At 40.4% G+C, this 12431-nt stretch overlaps 1 protein-coding gene across 1 annotated transcript in view; it reads right to left on the minus strand.

The window, feature by feature from the left end:
* Positions 1-12431, minus strand: part of ADCY1 (adenylate cyclase 1) — a 435025-nt gene that overhangs the window by 186918 nt on the left and 235676 nt on the right. Inside the window, exon 6 of the mRNA XM_044294968.1 lies at positions 10491-10649. Coding sequence (XP_044150903.1) covers positions 10491-10649 — 159 coding nt within the window. The remainder of the gene's footprint in view (positions 1-10490; positions 10650-12431) is intronic.

Genomic DNA, 12431 nt, shown 5'->3' on the forward strand with positions numbered 1-12431 from the left:
TAACATTGATCTTAAACTCATAGCGAAACTTTTGGCCAATCGCTTGGCTGTCCTTCTCCCTCTTTTGGTGCATGTGGACCAGGTAGGCTTTGTACGAAACAGAGAGGGCAGAGACAACACTGCCAGAGTCATTAATGTACTCTGCCATGACAAACACACCTCCTCTCCTCTAGTTTTGCTTAGCACCGACGCTGAAAAAGCATTCGATCGCATTAATTAGAATTATTTACGTCATGTTTTAAAGTACTTCGGCCTGCCTGGTCCATATATTCAGGCAGTATTTGCTATGTACGAACAGGCTACTGCACGTGTCATGGTCAATGGTGATCTCTCCCCTCCCTTTCCAATCCACAACGGTACACGGCAGGGATGTCCCTTATCTCCCCTCTTATTCATTTTAGCAATGGAACCCCTTCTGGCAAGACTTAGGGCAGACTCTGGGGTTAAGGGAGTGTTTTTGGGGGGCAGATGCCATAAAATTGCTGCCTTCGCAGATGATGTTATGGTCATGACCTCCAATCCCAGAGTCTCCCTTCCTTTGATTCAGGAACATCTAAAAAGTTACAGTGATGTCTCTGACTTTAAGATCAATGAAAATAAATCTATTATATTAAGCACTGGCCTATCCCCGCAACTCAAATTATCCTTAATGGAGAATTCCCCGTTTAATTGGTCCTCCCCGACCATCACCTATCTAGGAGTAAAAATAAGCCCAAACGTTTCTGATCTTTTTTCACTCAATTTCACTCCCCTAAAATCCTCCTTATTCACGGCCCTGGATAAACTTAACAAATCAGCTCCGACCCTTTCATGGTTTGGTAGGAAAAATCTCCTTTCTTCCCTTATTATTCCTCGTCTTACTTACCTCCAACAAGTCCTCCCAATTCCTATCCCAAGATCTTTCTATGCTTCCCTAAAGCAAAGATTCAGTTCATTTGTATGGAATGGCAGGAAGGCTAGACTCTCCTATTCCTTCCTGTCTCGCTCTCGCACGACGGGCGGAATTGGTCTCCCAGACCCTGAACTATGTGGGATGGCCATACTAATGTCTAGAGTCATCGACTGGCTGAGGAACACAAATAGCAAGTCTTGGGTGGCTTTGGAACAAAGCATCATTGGCATGCCAGCTCGTGCTGCATGCTTGGGTTACCGTACCCCTCCCCCCTTTAGTCTACATTCATACCCAATAATTAGAGCTACTATTGAGGCCTGGAAATGGTGAAACCGCTCTCACTGTTCAGTCCCCTTTCCTTCTCCTCTTCTCACAATCAGTGATATTATGGGCTCTGCCTCCTCTGGACCTCGTAACACCTTCTCTAAATCAATCAGGTCATCATCGGTGCCAATATCACATTTTCTGGAGCCCCAATGCCTAATACCCTTGCCTGACTCTATCAAAGCTATCTTAAACCCGCAACCCTGTGATCTCACTCTCATCCCACTTATCATGGCCTTCATTCGTAAAAACAACGCCAATGGTGACCTATTACGGCCTCTTAACTGGTTTGAAGCTTTAGTAGCTAATCCGAACCCCCCGAAAAAGCCAATCTCACTCATCTATAATAAACTGAGATCCCCCCCACTAATTTTCAAACCGGCCTTTATCCGTCACTGGGAGAGGGAAACAGGCTTGGACCTCCCTTTCCAAATCCTACCTTCATTATTTGAATCCCCTCATAGGTCGTCCAGGTGTGTCAGGGCTCAGGAAAATGGCTACAAAATTATGTCACAATGGTATATTACGCCAGTAAAGTCAGCACGTTTCACTAGACCCTCCTCTAATAAATGTTGGAGATGCCATGAAGAAGTTGGGACCTTCCTCCATATTTGGTGGTTATGCCCCCCTATAAACAATTGGTGGAAGGAGATCTTTCAAACAAGCAATCGCATATGTTCCTCGGACGTAGCTATTTCCCCATTTGGTGCACTGCTTTCCTTTTTCACCAATCCCAATGATCACTCTGCACCTTCTCCCTCCTTCCTTTTCAAGCAACTCCTGTTGGCGGCACGCCTTCTGGTTCCCAAATTTTGGTTACAAACTAATATACCTACGTTAGAACAATGGAGGCTTAAGGTAGACCAAATCTATCGGTTCGAGGAACTTGCCTCATGGGAATCGCGGACACATATAGCGTTTGTGAAAAGATGGGCTCAATGGACAAAATACAGGTTCCCATCTCCCCCCCTAACATCGGACTAGAGGGGTTAATCAATTTACCTTGTGTTCCACCAGTTCCCTCCCTTCGGATTAGGAGTTAACAAATAATCTAGGGGCCCTTTACCCACACTTTAAGACATTACCTCTAATAGGCCTATTATGGATAGCCAGATTATACCTTGCTCGCTTTGTGCTAGTACTGTCTTACCAGGAATGATATCTTTTGCTATGAATCATCAACCATTGAAATGTGAATGTTTTCTTTCCTAAATCAGCATGACTCTGTAATGCTTATGCCTTCTTTTGTGTCCGGTACCGATTCACGCCACTGTTAGTATACGAAAATAAAATATTTGAAATAAAAAAAAAAAAAAAAATAAGTGCAGTTTAAAAATACATGATTGTTAAAAATAAAAAAAATGATTTTGTAGGCTCATATATGAATAAATAAACTTAAAAATATATAAAAAATTTAAAAAATACTAAAGTTTAAATCTTTCCGTATAATAAAAATATAAACACCTAAATAACAAAAAATATAAACCTCATAGGAATCAGAGCGACCGAAAATGCCTGTACTGTTAAAATAGAAAAATATTTTACAAACCGGATTCCAAAAAAGTTGGGACACTATACAAATCGTGAATAAAAACTGAATGCAATGATGTGGAGGTGCCAACTTCTAATATTTTATTCAGAATAGAACATAAATGACAGAACAAAAGTTTAAACTGAGAAAATGTACCATTTTAAGGGAAAAATATGTTGAATCAGAATTTCATGGTGTCAACAAATCCCCAAAAAGTTGGGACAAGGCCATTTTCACCACTGTGTGGCATCTCCCCTTCTTCTTACAACACTCAACAGACGTCTGGGGACCGAGGAGACCAGTTTCTCAAGTTTACAAATAGGAATGCTCTCCCATTCTTGTCTAATATAGGCCTTTAACTGTTCAATCGTCTTGGGCCTTCTTTGTTGCACCTTCCTCTTTATGATGCACCAAATGTTCTCTATAGGTGAAAGATCTGTAACTGCAGACTGGCCATTTCAGTACCCGGATCCTTCTCCTACGCAGCCATGATGTTGTGATTGATGCAGAATGTGGTCTGGCATTATCTTGTTGAAAAATGCAGGGTCTTCCCCTTCTGAACTGAGCGTTGAAAACAACTTGGGTTGTCCTTGTCCTCTTTGGTCCGGATGACATGGCGTCCCAGATTTCCAAAAAGAACTTTGAATCGTGACTCGTCTGACCACAGAACAGTCTTCCATTTTGCCACACTCCATTTTAAATGATCCCTGGCCCAGTGAAAACGCCTGAGCTTGTGGATCTTGCTTAGAAATGGCTTCTTCTTTGCACTGTAGAGTTTCAGCTAGCAACGGCGGATGGCACGGTGGATTGTGTTCACTGACAATGGTTTCTGGAAGAATTTCTGAGCCCATTCTGTGATTTCCTTTACAGTAGCATTCCTGTTTGTGGTGCAGTGTCGTTTAAGGGCCTGGAGATCATGGGCATCCAGTATTGTTTTACAGCCTTGACCCTTACGCACAGAGATTGTTCCAGATTCTCTGAATCTTCGGATGATGTTATGCACAGTTGATGATGATAGATGCAAAGTCTTTGCAATTTTTCGCTGGGTAACACCTTTCTGATATTGCTCCACTATCTTTCTGCGCAACATTGTGGGAATTGGTGATCCTCTACCCATCTTGGCTTCTGAGAGACACTGCCACTCTGAGAAGCTCTTTTTATACCCAATCATGTTGCCAATTGACCTAATTAGTGTTAATTGGTCTTCCAGCTCTTCGTTATGCTCAAATTTACTTTTTCCAGCCTCTTATTGCTACTTGTCCCAACTTTTTGGGGATTTGTTGACACCGTGAAAATTTGAATCAACATATTTTTCCTTTAAAATGATACATTTACTCGGATTAAACGTTTGATCTGTCATCTACGTTCTATTACAAATAAAATATTGACATTTGCCATCTCCACATGATTGCATTCAGTTTTTATTCACAATTTGTTTAGTGTCCCAACTTTTTGGGAATCTGGTTTGTACAATACGGCGAATGGCGTAATGTGAAAAAGGATCAAAATGGCCAAATTTGCAATTTTTTCATTACTTCTCTTACCCCCCAAAAGTAATAAAATATGATCAGTCACACACACTCCAAAATGGTATCAATAAAAACTACAGATTTTCCCTCAAACAATGAGCCGACACAGTTCAATAGCTATAACTATAAAAAAGTTATGGGGGTCAGAATATGGTGAATATGAGTGCAGCTCTCTCCTGGAGAGACCAAGAATAATTCATTTAATTGGTCGCTCAATGAGAGCTTACTGACAGACCCCAAAGATTCAGCAGCAATCGAGTCAGATATACAATCGTTTTTTGCTGACAATCTACAGGGGAGAACCTGCACTTCTATTGAATGGGAAACGCATAAGGCAGTGATCAGGGGTAGACTGATTAGGCTAGGCTCATTAAAAAAAAACTTAGAGAAAGAGAAATTAATGACATCCTATCCCAAATAAAATGACTGGAAACAGTCCACAAATTATCAATTGAGAAAAAAGTTATAAAAGATCTCACAATCTTGCGGTCCAAACTCCTGGCGTTAATGGACCAGAAAAACCAAAAATATTTATATATTATTAGATATAAAAAATATTTAGAAGACAATGCTTGCAACAAAAGACTAGCCAGAATTCCACAGAAACAAAGAAATAGGTCATACATAACTAGAATCAGAGACCAGACCAACTCCCTATGTAACACCTCAACGAGTATTACGAACGCGTTCAGATCCTTTTACGAAAAAAAAGGTACAATATAAATAAATATAACCCCGACCAAGTAGAAATGAAAACCAAAATTAGCGAGTTTCTAAACTCAATAGAAATACCCAAATTGACCACAGACCAGCAATCAAAGCTTCTAACCCCCTTCTCACAAACTGAGATAGAGTCGGTTCTAAAATCTCTTCCCAACGGTAAAAGCCCTGGCATCTATTTTAATAATATAGCAATAAATGACTCATTCCGTCCAGAATCCCTCAATGCCCATATCACATTAATACCCAAAGAAGACAAAGACACGACATTATGCTCCAACTACAGACCACTTTCCCTTTTGAATGTGGATATTAAAATTTATGCAAAAGCCCTGGCGAACAGACTAAAGAATATGATCCCAAATATCATCCATAACGACCAAATCGGCTTTACTGAAGGTAGGGAATCTAAAGATAATATATACAGAATTCTCCATGCTATACAATTCGCCCAGACAAAGAACATACCCCTCACGTTTGTAGCAACAGACGCAGAGAAAGCGTTCGATAGGCTTAGGGCCCTTTCACACTTGCGTTGGCCGGTTCCGGCATAGAGTTCCGTCGTCGGGGCTCTATGCCGGAACAATCCTGATCAGGATTATCCTAATGCATTCTGAATGGAGAGAAATCCGTTCAGGATGCATCAGGATGTCTTCCGTTCCGGAACGGAACGTTTTTTGGCCGGAGAAAATACCGCAGCATGCAGTACTTTTTGCTCCGGCCAAAAATCCTGAACACTTGCCGCAAGGCCGGATCCGGAATGAATGCCCATTGAAAGGCATTGATCCGGATGCGGCCTTAAGCTAAACGTTGTTTCGGCGCATTGCCGGATACGACGTTTAGCTTTTTCTGAATGGTTACCATGGCTGCCGGGACGCTAAAGTCCTGGCAGCCATGGTAAAGTGTAGCGGGGAGCGGGGGAGCAGCATACTTACCGTCCGTGCGGCTCCCGGGGCGCTCCAGAGTGACGTCAGGGCGCCCCAGGCGCATGGATGACGTGATCGCATGTACACGTCATCCATGCGCCTGGGGCGCTCTGACGTCATTCTGGAGCGCCCCGGGAGACGCACGGACTGTAAGTATGCCGCTCCCCCGCTCCCCGCTCCTACTATGGCAACCAGGACTTTAATAGCGTCCTGGCTGCCATAGTAACACTGAAAGCATTTTGAAGACGGATCCGTCTTCAAATGCTTTCCGTACACTTGCGTTTTTCCAGATCCGGCGTGTACCTCCGGCAAGTGGAGGACACGCCGGATCCGGACAACGCAAGTGTGAAAGGGCCCTTAATTGGTCTTATTTAGAAGAGGTCCTAAACGCTTTTGAATTTCCCCAAACATTTGCATCCAAAATGTTAGCCATGTATACCTGTCCATCAGCTGCTGTTAGGGTTAATGACTCATTGTCAACCGCCTTCCAAATGGCACACGTCAGGGGTGCCCTCTGTCACCCATTCTGTTTATCCTATCTTTGGAACCATTACTAATTAAGATAAGATCCAACCCTCATATCCAAGGTATCATTACATCTAAGGAACGACACAAAGTAGCGGCATATGCCGATGACACCTTATTCATGATAACTAATCCCCACGCTTTTGAGAGAATTGGAAGAATTTAGCTCTATTTCTTATTTCAAGATTAATTTACATAAATCTGAAGTATATAATGTCACCACGCCCCAATCAGTATGGCAGAAGATCATCTCTACTACCCCCTTAAAACCATCTAACACTTCGTTTAAATATTTAGTCATCAACATAAGCAGGAACTTCCGGGAACTATATACATTGAACTTCCTTCCTCTTCTAACTAAGGTGGAATCAGCCTTCAAAGACTGGGAGACACTGTACGTATCCTGGTTCGGGCGCATAAACACCATTAAAATTATGATACTTCCCAAAGTTCTATACATTTTTACAGGCTTGGCCTATTGACATCCCTAAATATTTCTACAATACTCTGAGGAAGACGATTTTAAAATTTATATGGAGATCAAACAGCAATAGGATACAATATAGTACCGTTTCTATGCCTAAAGCGAGCGGTGGTCTGGGGGTACCTGATTTTCTAAAATACCACCAGTCAATACACATAGCTAAATTAATGGAGTGGTTTATTAAGCCTTCCAGAAAGAGATGGAGAGATATAGAAGGAGAGTCGCTGCTCCCTGAACACCGTTTGCTACTGTAAAACAGTAGAAAACCTTTACCCTTACAAAACTAAAAAAACAGGAGACCCTCTGACTAGTTTTTCCTTAAAGATCTGGCATAAAACTAATAAAAGAACACAATTTCTGACTTCTAATATCGCAGTCACCCCGGTGGGTACATTGATCCCTCCCCACCTCAAAGATCTAAAAAATAAGATAATGAAGGCGGAAGAATTATTTCTCGCACCAATAAGGAATTTAGTACATGATAATGTCTTCATCTACTATATAGATCTTAACAGATACTTTCCAGAATTAGATCTCTCCTTCGGAGAATATTCGCTGCTCACAGACCATATAATGAAGTCGGAAATGTATCATTCTTCTGTCAACCCCTTAACGTCCATACAAAAATGCATCAGAATAAATACTCCGGTTAAAAAAGCTATCTCCTCTATTTACAACATAATCAACAATCCCACCTCTCCCCCCTCGTACCTTGAAAAATGGACAGTAGAACTAGGTAGGGAGTTCAATAGCGCTGAGATAAAAGGACATCATTGCAAATGCGAGATCTAAATCAATTAGCCCCAAAATACAAGAAACTCACTTCAAAATAGTCTCACGTTGGTACAGAACCCCTATCATACTTAGGCTCCATTCACACGTCAGTTATAACACTCTGTTTCCGTTCCGTTTTAAATCGGAATGTTTTTTCGGATCCATTAATTTCTTTTGCCTCAGCAAAAATGCGGATACCATTTATAGTGCTGTCCGAATCACTGAATCCGTTCCGTTTTCCTATTTTCGAGTATGCGGATCCTGAAAAAAAATGAAGCTTGTCCTACTTTCTGTCAGTTTTTCTGGTCCGTTGTCCATTTAAGTCAATGGATCCGCATAAAAACTGATGACATGCACAAAACCATCCGAATGTCATCAGTTTTTTAACTGATCAGTTGACAGGAAACTAAAAAAAATAAATTAAGTCCAGCCCTCAGTGCCTGTGGTGAGAGAAGTTCAGGTCATCTTCTGCTCTCCTGCAAAATGGCATATGAAGTAGGCCGATTGATCACTATGATCCAGGTACATTATCCAAGTCTTCAGACATGACGATCGGTGAGATAACTGTAGAAAACTAAGCTAGCAAGGCAGAGATTTCTTACACAGCTCCTACTACACCAAAAGCACAATAAAATGGCACCTGTTCTAGAAGATGTCCTCTGTTTTCACCAGTTTTTTTTTTTTTTTTGTACCCTAGCAACATCACAGAAACACGGAACGGATTCGGAAGCACTTTAGTAAAAAAAACTGAAGGTTGTACTGAAAAACGGATCCGCAAAAAAAAGGAACGTTTATCTGGAAAGGTAAAAATACTGACGTGTGAATGGACCCTTAATCGCATGCTACCAGACATATCCCCGTTGTGTTGGAGATGTGAATCGGAAAAGAGTACTATATCCCATATCTGGGTTCACTGCAAAAAACTAGAGACCATTTGGAAATCCATTGCTATGATAGTCAATAAAACTTTTAACACGACAGCTAAAATTCCCACAAACCTGATTCTATTCAGTATATTCGATATACAAACATCTACTATCAGGCACCCTTTAACACTACACATGTTAAACGTAGCCAAGCTACTTATCCCTAAACTATGGAAGGAAAAAGAATCCCCATCCATCTCAGAGTGGTTGAAAGAGATGCATATCCTACACAATTACGAGAAACTAAAATTAACTAGAGATGATAATAAGCCTAAATATCTTCAAACATGGGACCCTTGGATCAAACTTTTAGAAAAACACACCATAACTGAACATCTTTAATTATTCAGCTTCATCATCCTGACCCTGTACTCATAAGGTAAGATTAAGCCTGATTCCCCTCCCTTCCCCCCCTCTCCCCCATGTTTCCCTGGTTAAATTGTTCTCCTCCCCCCTCCCCAGTTACTGTTCTTTTTGAGATGTAGCTGGGATGACTCGACTAGATTGTTACACTCAGTAATTTAGAAGTCGGTTAAATTCCAAGTGTAAAGGATACTGTAGTGGAATAGGCATAAATAAATGGCAAACATAAAATCATTCTGTTAATAAAGACCTCGGTCCTAACTTGCTATTTGTCTGTCACCCCAGCGTCAATTGCTATAGGTTCAATAACTTAGATGTTAATAGCTGGATATATTTTCTTTTTACGTTAATACTTGATTGTTGTAAAATTCCATTGTAATACATGTCATGACATTTAATGCTATGTAGACCAATCTTATTTACGTTTATGATATAGATTTTCATTATCATTTTATTGTAAAACAGAATTATTTTTTGAACTTTCAAAATTTGAATAAAAAAAGAATTTAAACAGAATATGGTGATGCAAAAATATATATATTTTTTCAAATCTTAAATGTATTTTTACACTATTTAGACATAAAAAAAACTATATCTATTTGGTATAGGTGTAAACGTACTGACCCTGAGAATGAAGGGCATGGGTCAGTTTTGCCAAAAAACAGAACGCTGTGTTAACAAAACCCGTAAAACAGTGGAGGAATTGCGTTTTTTTTTCCAATTCCACCCCATTTTGAATTTTTTTTTACTGCTTCCCACTACATTGTATGCCATAATTAATGGTGGCTTTAGGAAGTACAACTTGTCCTGCAAAAAATAAGCCCTCATACAGCTATGAAAATGGAAATATAAATAAAGTTATGGCTCAAGGAAGATAGGGAAGAAAAATGAAAACAAAAAGGCCTCTTTCACACAAGCGTGACGGATTAGGTCCGGATGCGTTCAAAAAACTTGCACCATTTTCCAAGCAAGTTCAGTCAGTTTTGTCCACGATTGTGTTCATTTTTTTCTGCGTGGGTGCAATGCATTTTGATGTGTTTTCACTAAAAAAAAACCTGAAGGCTTACAAACATCTCTTAGCAACCATCAGCGAAAAATGCACTGCATCTCCACCTGCTTCTGGATGCAATGCATTTTTCACTGAAGCCCTATTCACTTCAATGGGGCCAGGGCTGCGTGAAAAACGCAAAATACAGAACATGCTGCGTTTTTCACGGAATGCAGAACTGTTGGGTGAAAAAAAATGCTCATATACACAGATCTATTGGAATGAATGGGTCAGGATTCAGAGCGGGTGCAATGCACCAGTGCAGAAAACTCGCTCCTGTGAAAGGGGCTAAAAAAAAATAATTCACTCTGGTATTCTAAGGGTTAAATACAAATCATTCACATTGTTTACATAAAGTAGGTTATTTTAAATAGAAAATTTTAAACAAAATAATTTCATGCATCTAAAATTAAAAACATTAAAATAGTAACAAAAAAAATAATAATACCCTGGCAATCCACCAGCTTCCATTACATTGGCGAGCGTAACATCATTAGACCAAACATCATACTGCCATTTACGAAGACCGAGAACACCACACAGAACACGACCGGTGTGCAATCCTACTCTCATATTGAGATCCACTTCAGTCGCTTCAGCTACAGATCTAAAAAGGAAAATGAAAATTTAGTTACATGCACTGTAACATGGCAAACACTGAAATTGCTCTGTGCTGATCTTTGATGCATCATTTACCTTTTGCTTAAAATTCATGTAAACATGTTTTAGTTTGTCTGAAGAATAGGGGTTTCTTACTAATGGAGGTGAACGCAGGGCAGTCTCTGGGCTTCAATGAACCATATTCTAGTTTTACTCTGTAGATTCTCCATAATCCAAGTATATGAAAATTGAGTGCTCAGAACAGATTCAGTTTTCATAGTTGCTCTTATTTAACATGTAATCTGCCTTCACCTAAAGAATGTGAATGTCACTGACATTTAGCATTCAATAGCACAGCCTGCCAAGTTATTCTGTCCTTTCAAAAATTAAGTTCCTGACAGATACAATTATTGCTTTTAACAGAAGTCAATGGCAGAGGGATATGGGTATAAGGGTATATGTTTTCACAGCATGCACTTAGTTGCGCCTAAAAAAGGCAAAAATAAACCTCCTTAGGGTACTTTCACACTAGCGTTTATGTTTTCCAGTATTGAGTTCCGTCCTAGGGGCTCAATACCAGAAAAAAAACTGATCAGTTTTATCCTAATGCATTCTGAATAGGGAGTATTCCATTCAGGATGCATCAGTTCAGTCCCTCCTACGTTTTGTGGCCGGAGAAAATACCACAGTATGCTGCAGTTTTCTCTCCGGCCAAACATCCTGAACACTTGCCGGAATGCCGGATCCGGCATTCATTTCCATTGAAATGCATTAATGCCCGATCCGGCCCCAAGTGTTCCGGCAAAACGGATCCGTTCTTTCGGTCCGAGCATGCGCAGACCATTAAATCTGTGAAAAATAAATAAATACCGGATCTGTTTTTCCAGATGACAACCGGAAAGACTGATCCAGTATTGCAATGCATTTGTGAGACGGATTGCGTCCAGATTGCCGGACATGGCAGGCAGTTCCATCGACAGAACTGCCTGACGGAATCCTCTGCTGCAAGTGTGAAAGTACCCTTAACTTTTTCCTTACAGAACTGGATAAATGGTCATATTGATTCAAAAATGCACACTAAAAAAATATACAAAATGTATACTTTTTTTCCTGATGGATGTGCAGTATTTTAAGTTTGGCAAGCAGAGTTTTTATAGTCAAAAAAGAACAACTAACAAACTACACAGTCTAGATGGAAATTCTAGGCATCTGCCCTATGGATCGGTTAAGCCACCTTGTCTCATGTTTGAATGGAAATGCTGCATGCTTGTGAGCTTTTTATTAATGAAGAACTCTCTGAGGGAACACTCTACTGAGGGAAACTGGCAAAAAAAAGTGTCAATCCTGCCATCCGCCACAGACCAGAATCCACCGATTTTAGGGCAATATCCCTTTGGGGAGTCCAGGAATTTCCTACTCAATAAAAGTTGGGACCTTATATGCAGACTCAAGAGTCAGAGAATTGTCTGCGCATGCACAGACCGGGAAACCGGATCTGGTTTTGCAGAACAATTGGTACCGGATCCAGCATTAATACATTTCAATTAATACATTCCAATAGGGGGGCAATAGGTTTTCTGATTTTAGAACTGAGGCATAGGTAGGGTTGTATGAGGGAAGTGCTGCAAACGTCCTCTCTCACCATTAAATATCACAACAAATAGCGCTGCTAGAAAGAGTGAGTGAGAAACAAAGTACGCACTTTAAGGTGAAAGAAAGTAACTATTTTTAGTCCAGATGGTGATATCAATCCAGCTAAAGATGAGATTACTTCTGGCAAAGGTGGATA

The sequence above is a fragment of the Bufo gargarizans genome, chromosome 5 (assembly GCF_014858855.1).
Source record: "Bufo gargarizans isolate SCDJY-AF-19 chromosome 5, ASM1485885v1, whole genome shotgun sequence".
Taxonomy (NCBI): domain Eukaryota; kingdom Metazoa; phylum Chordata; class Amphibia; order Anura; family Bufonidae; genus Bufo; species Bufo gargarizans.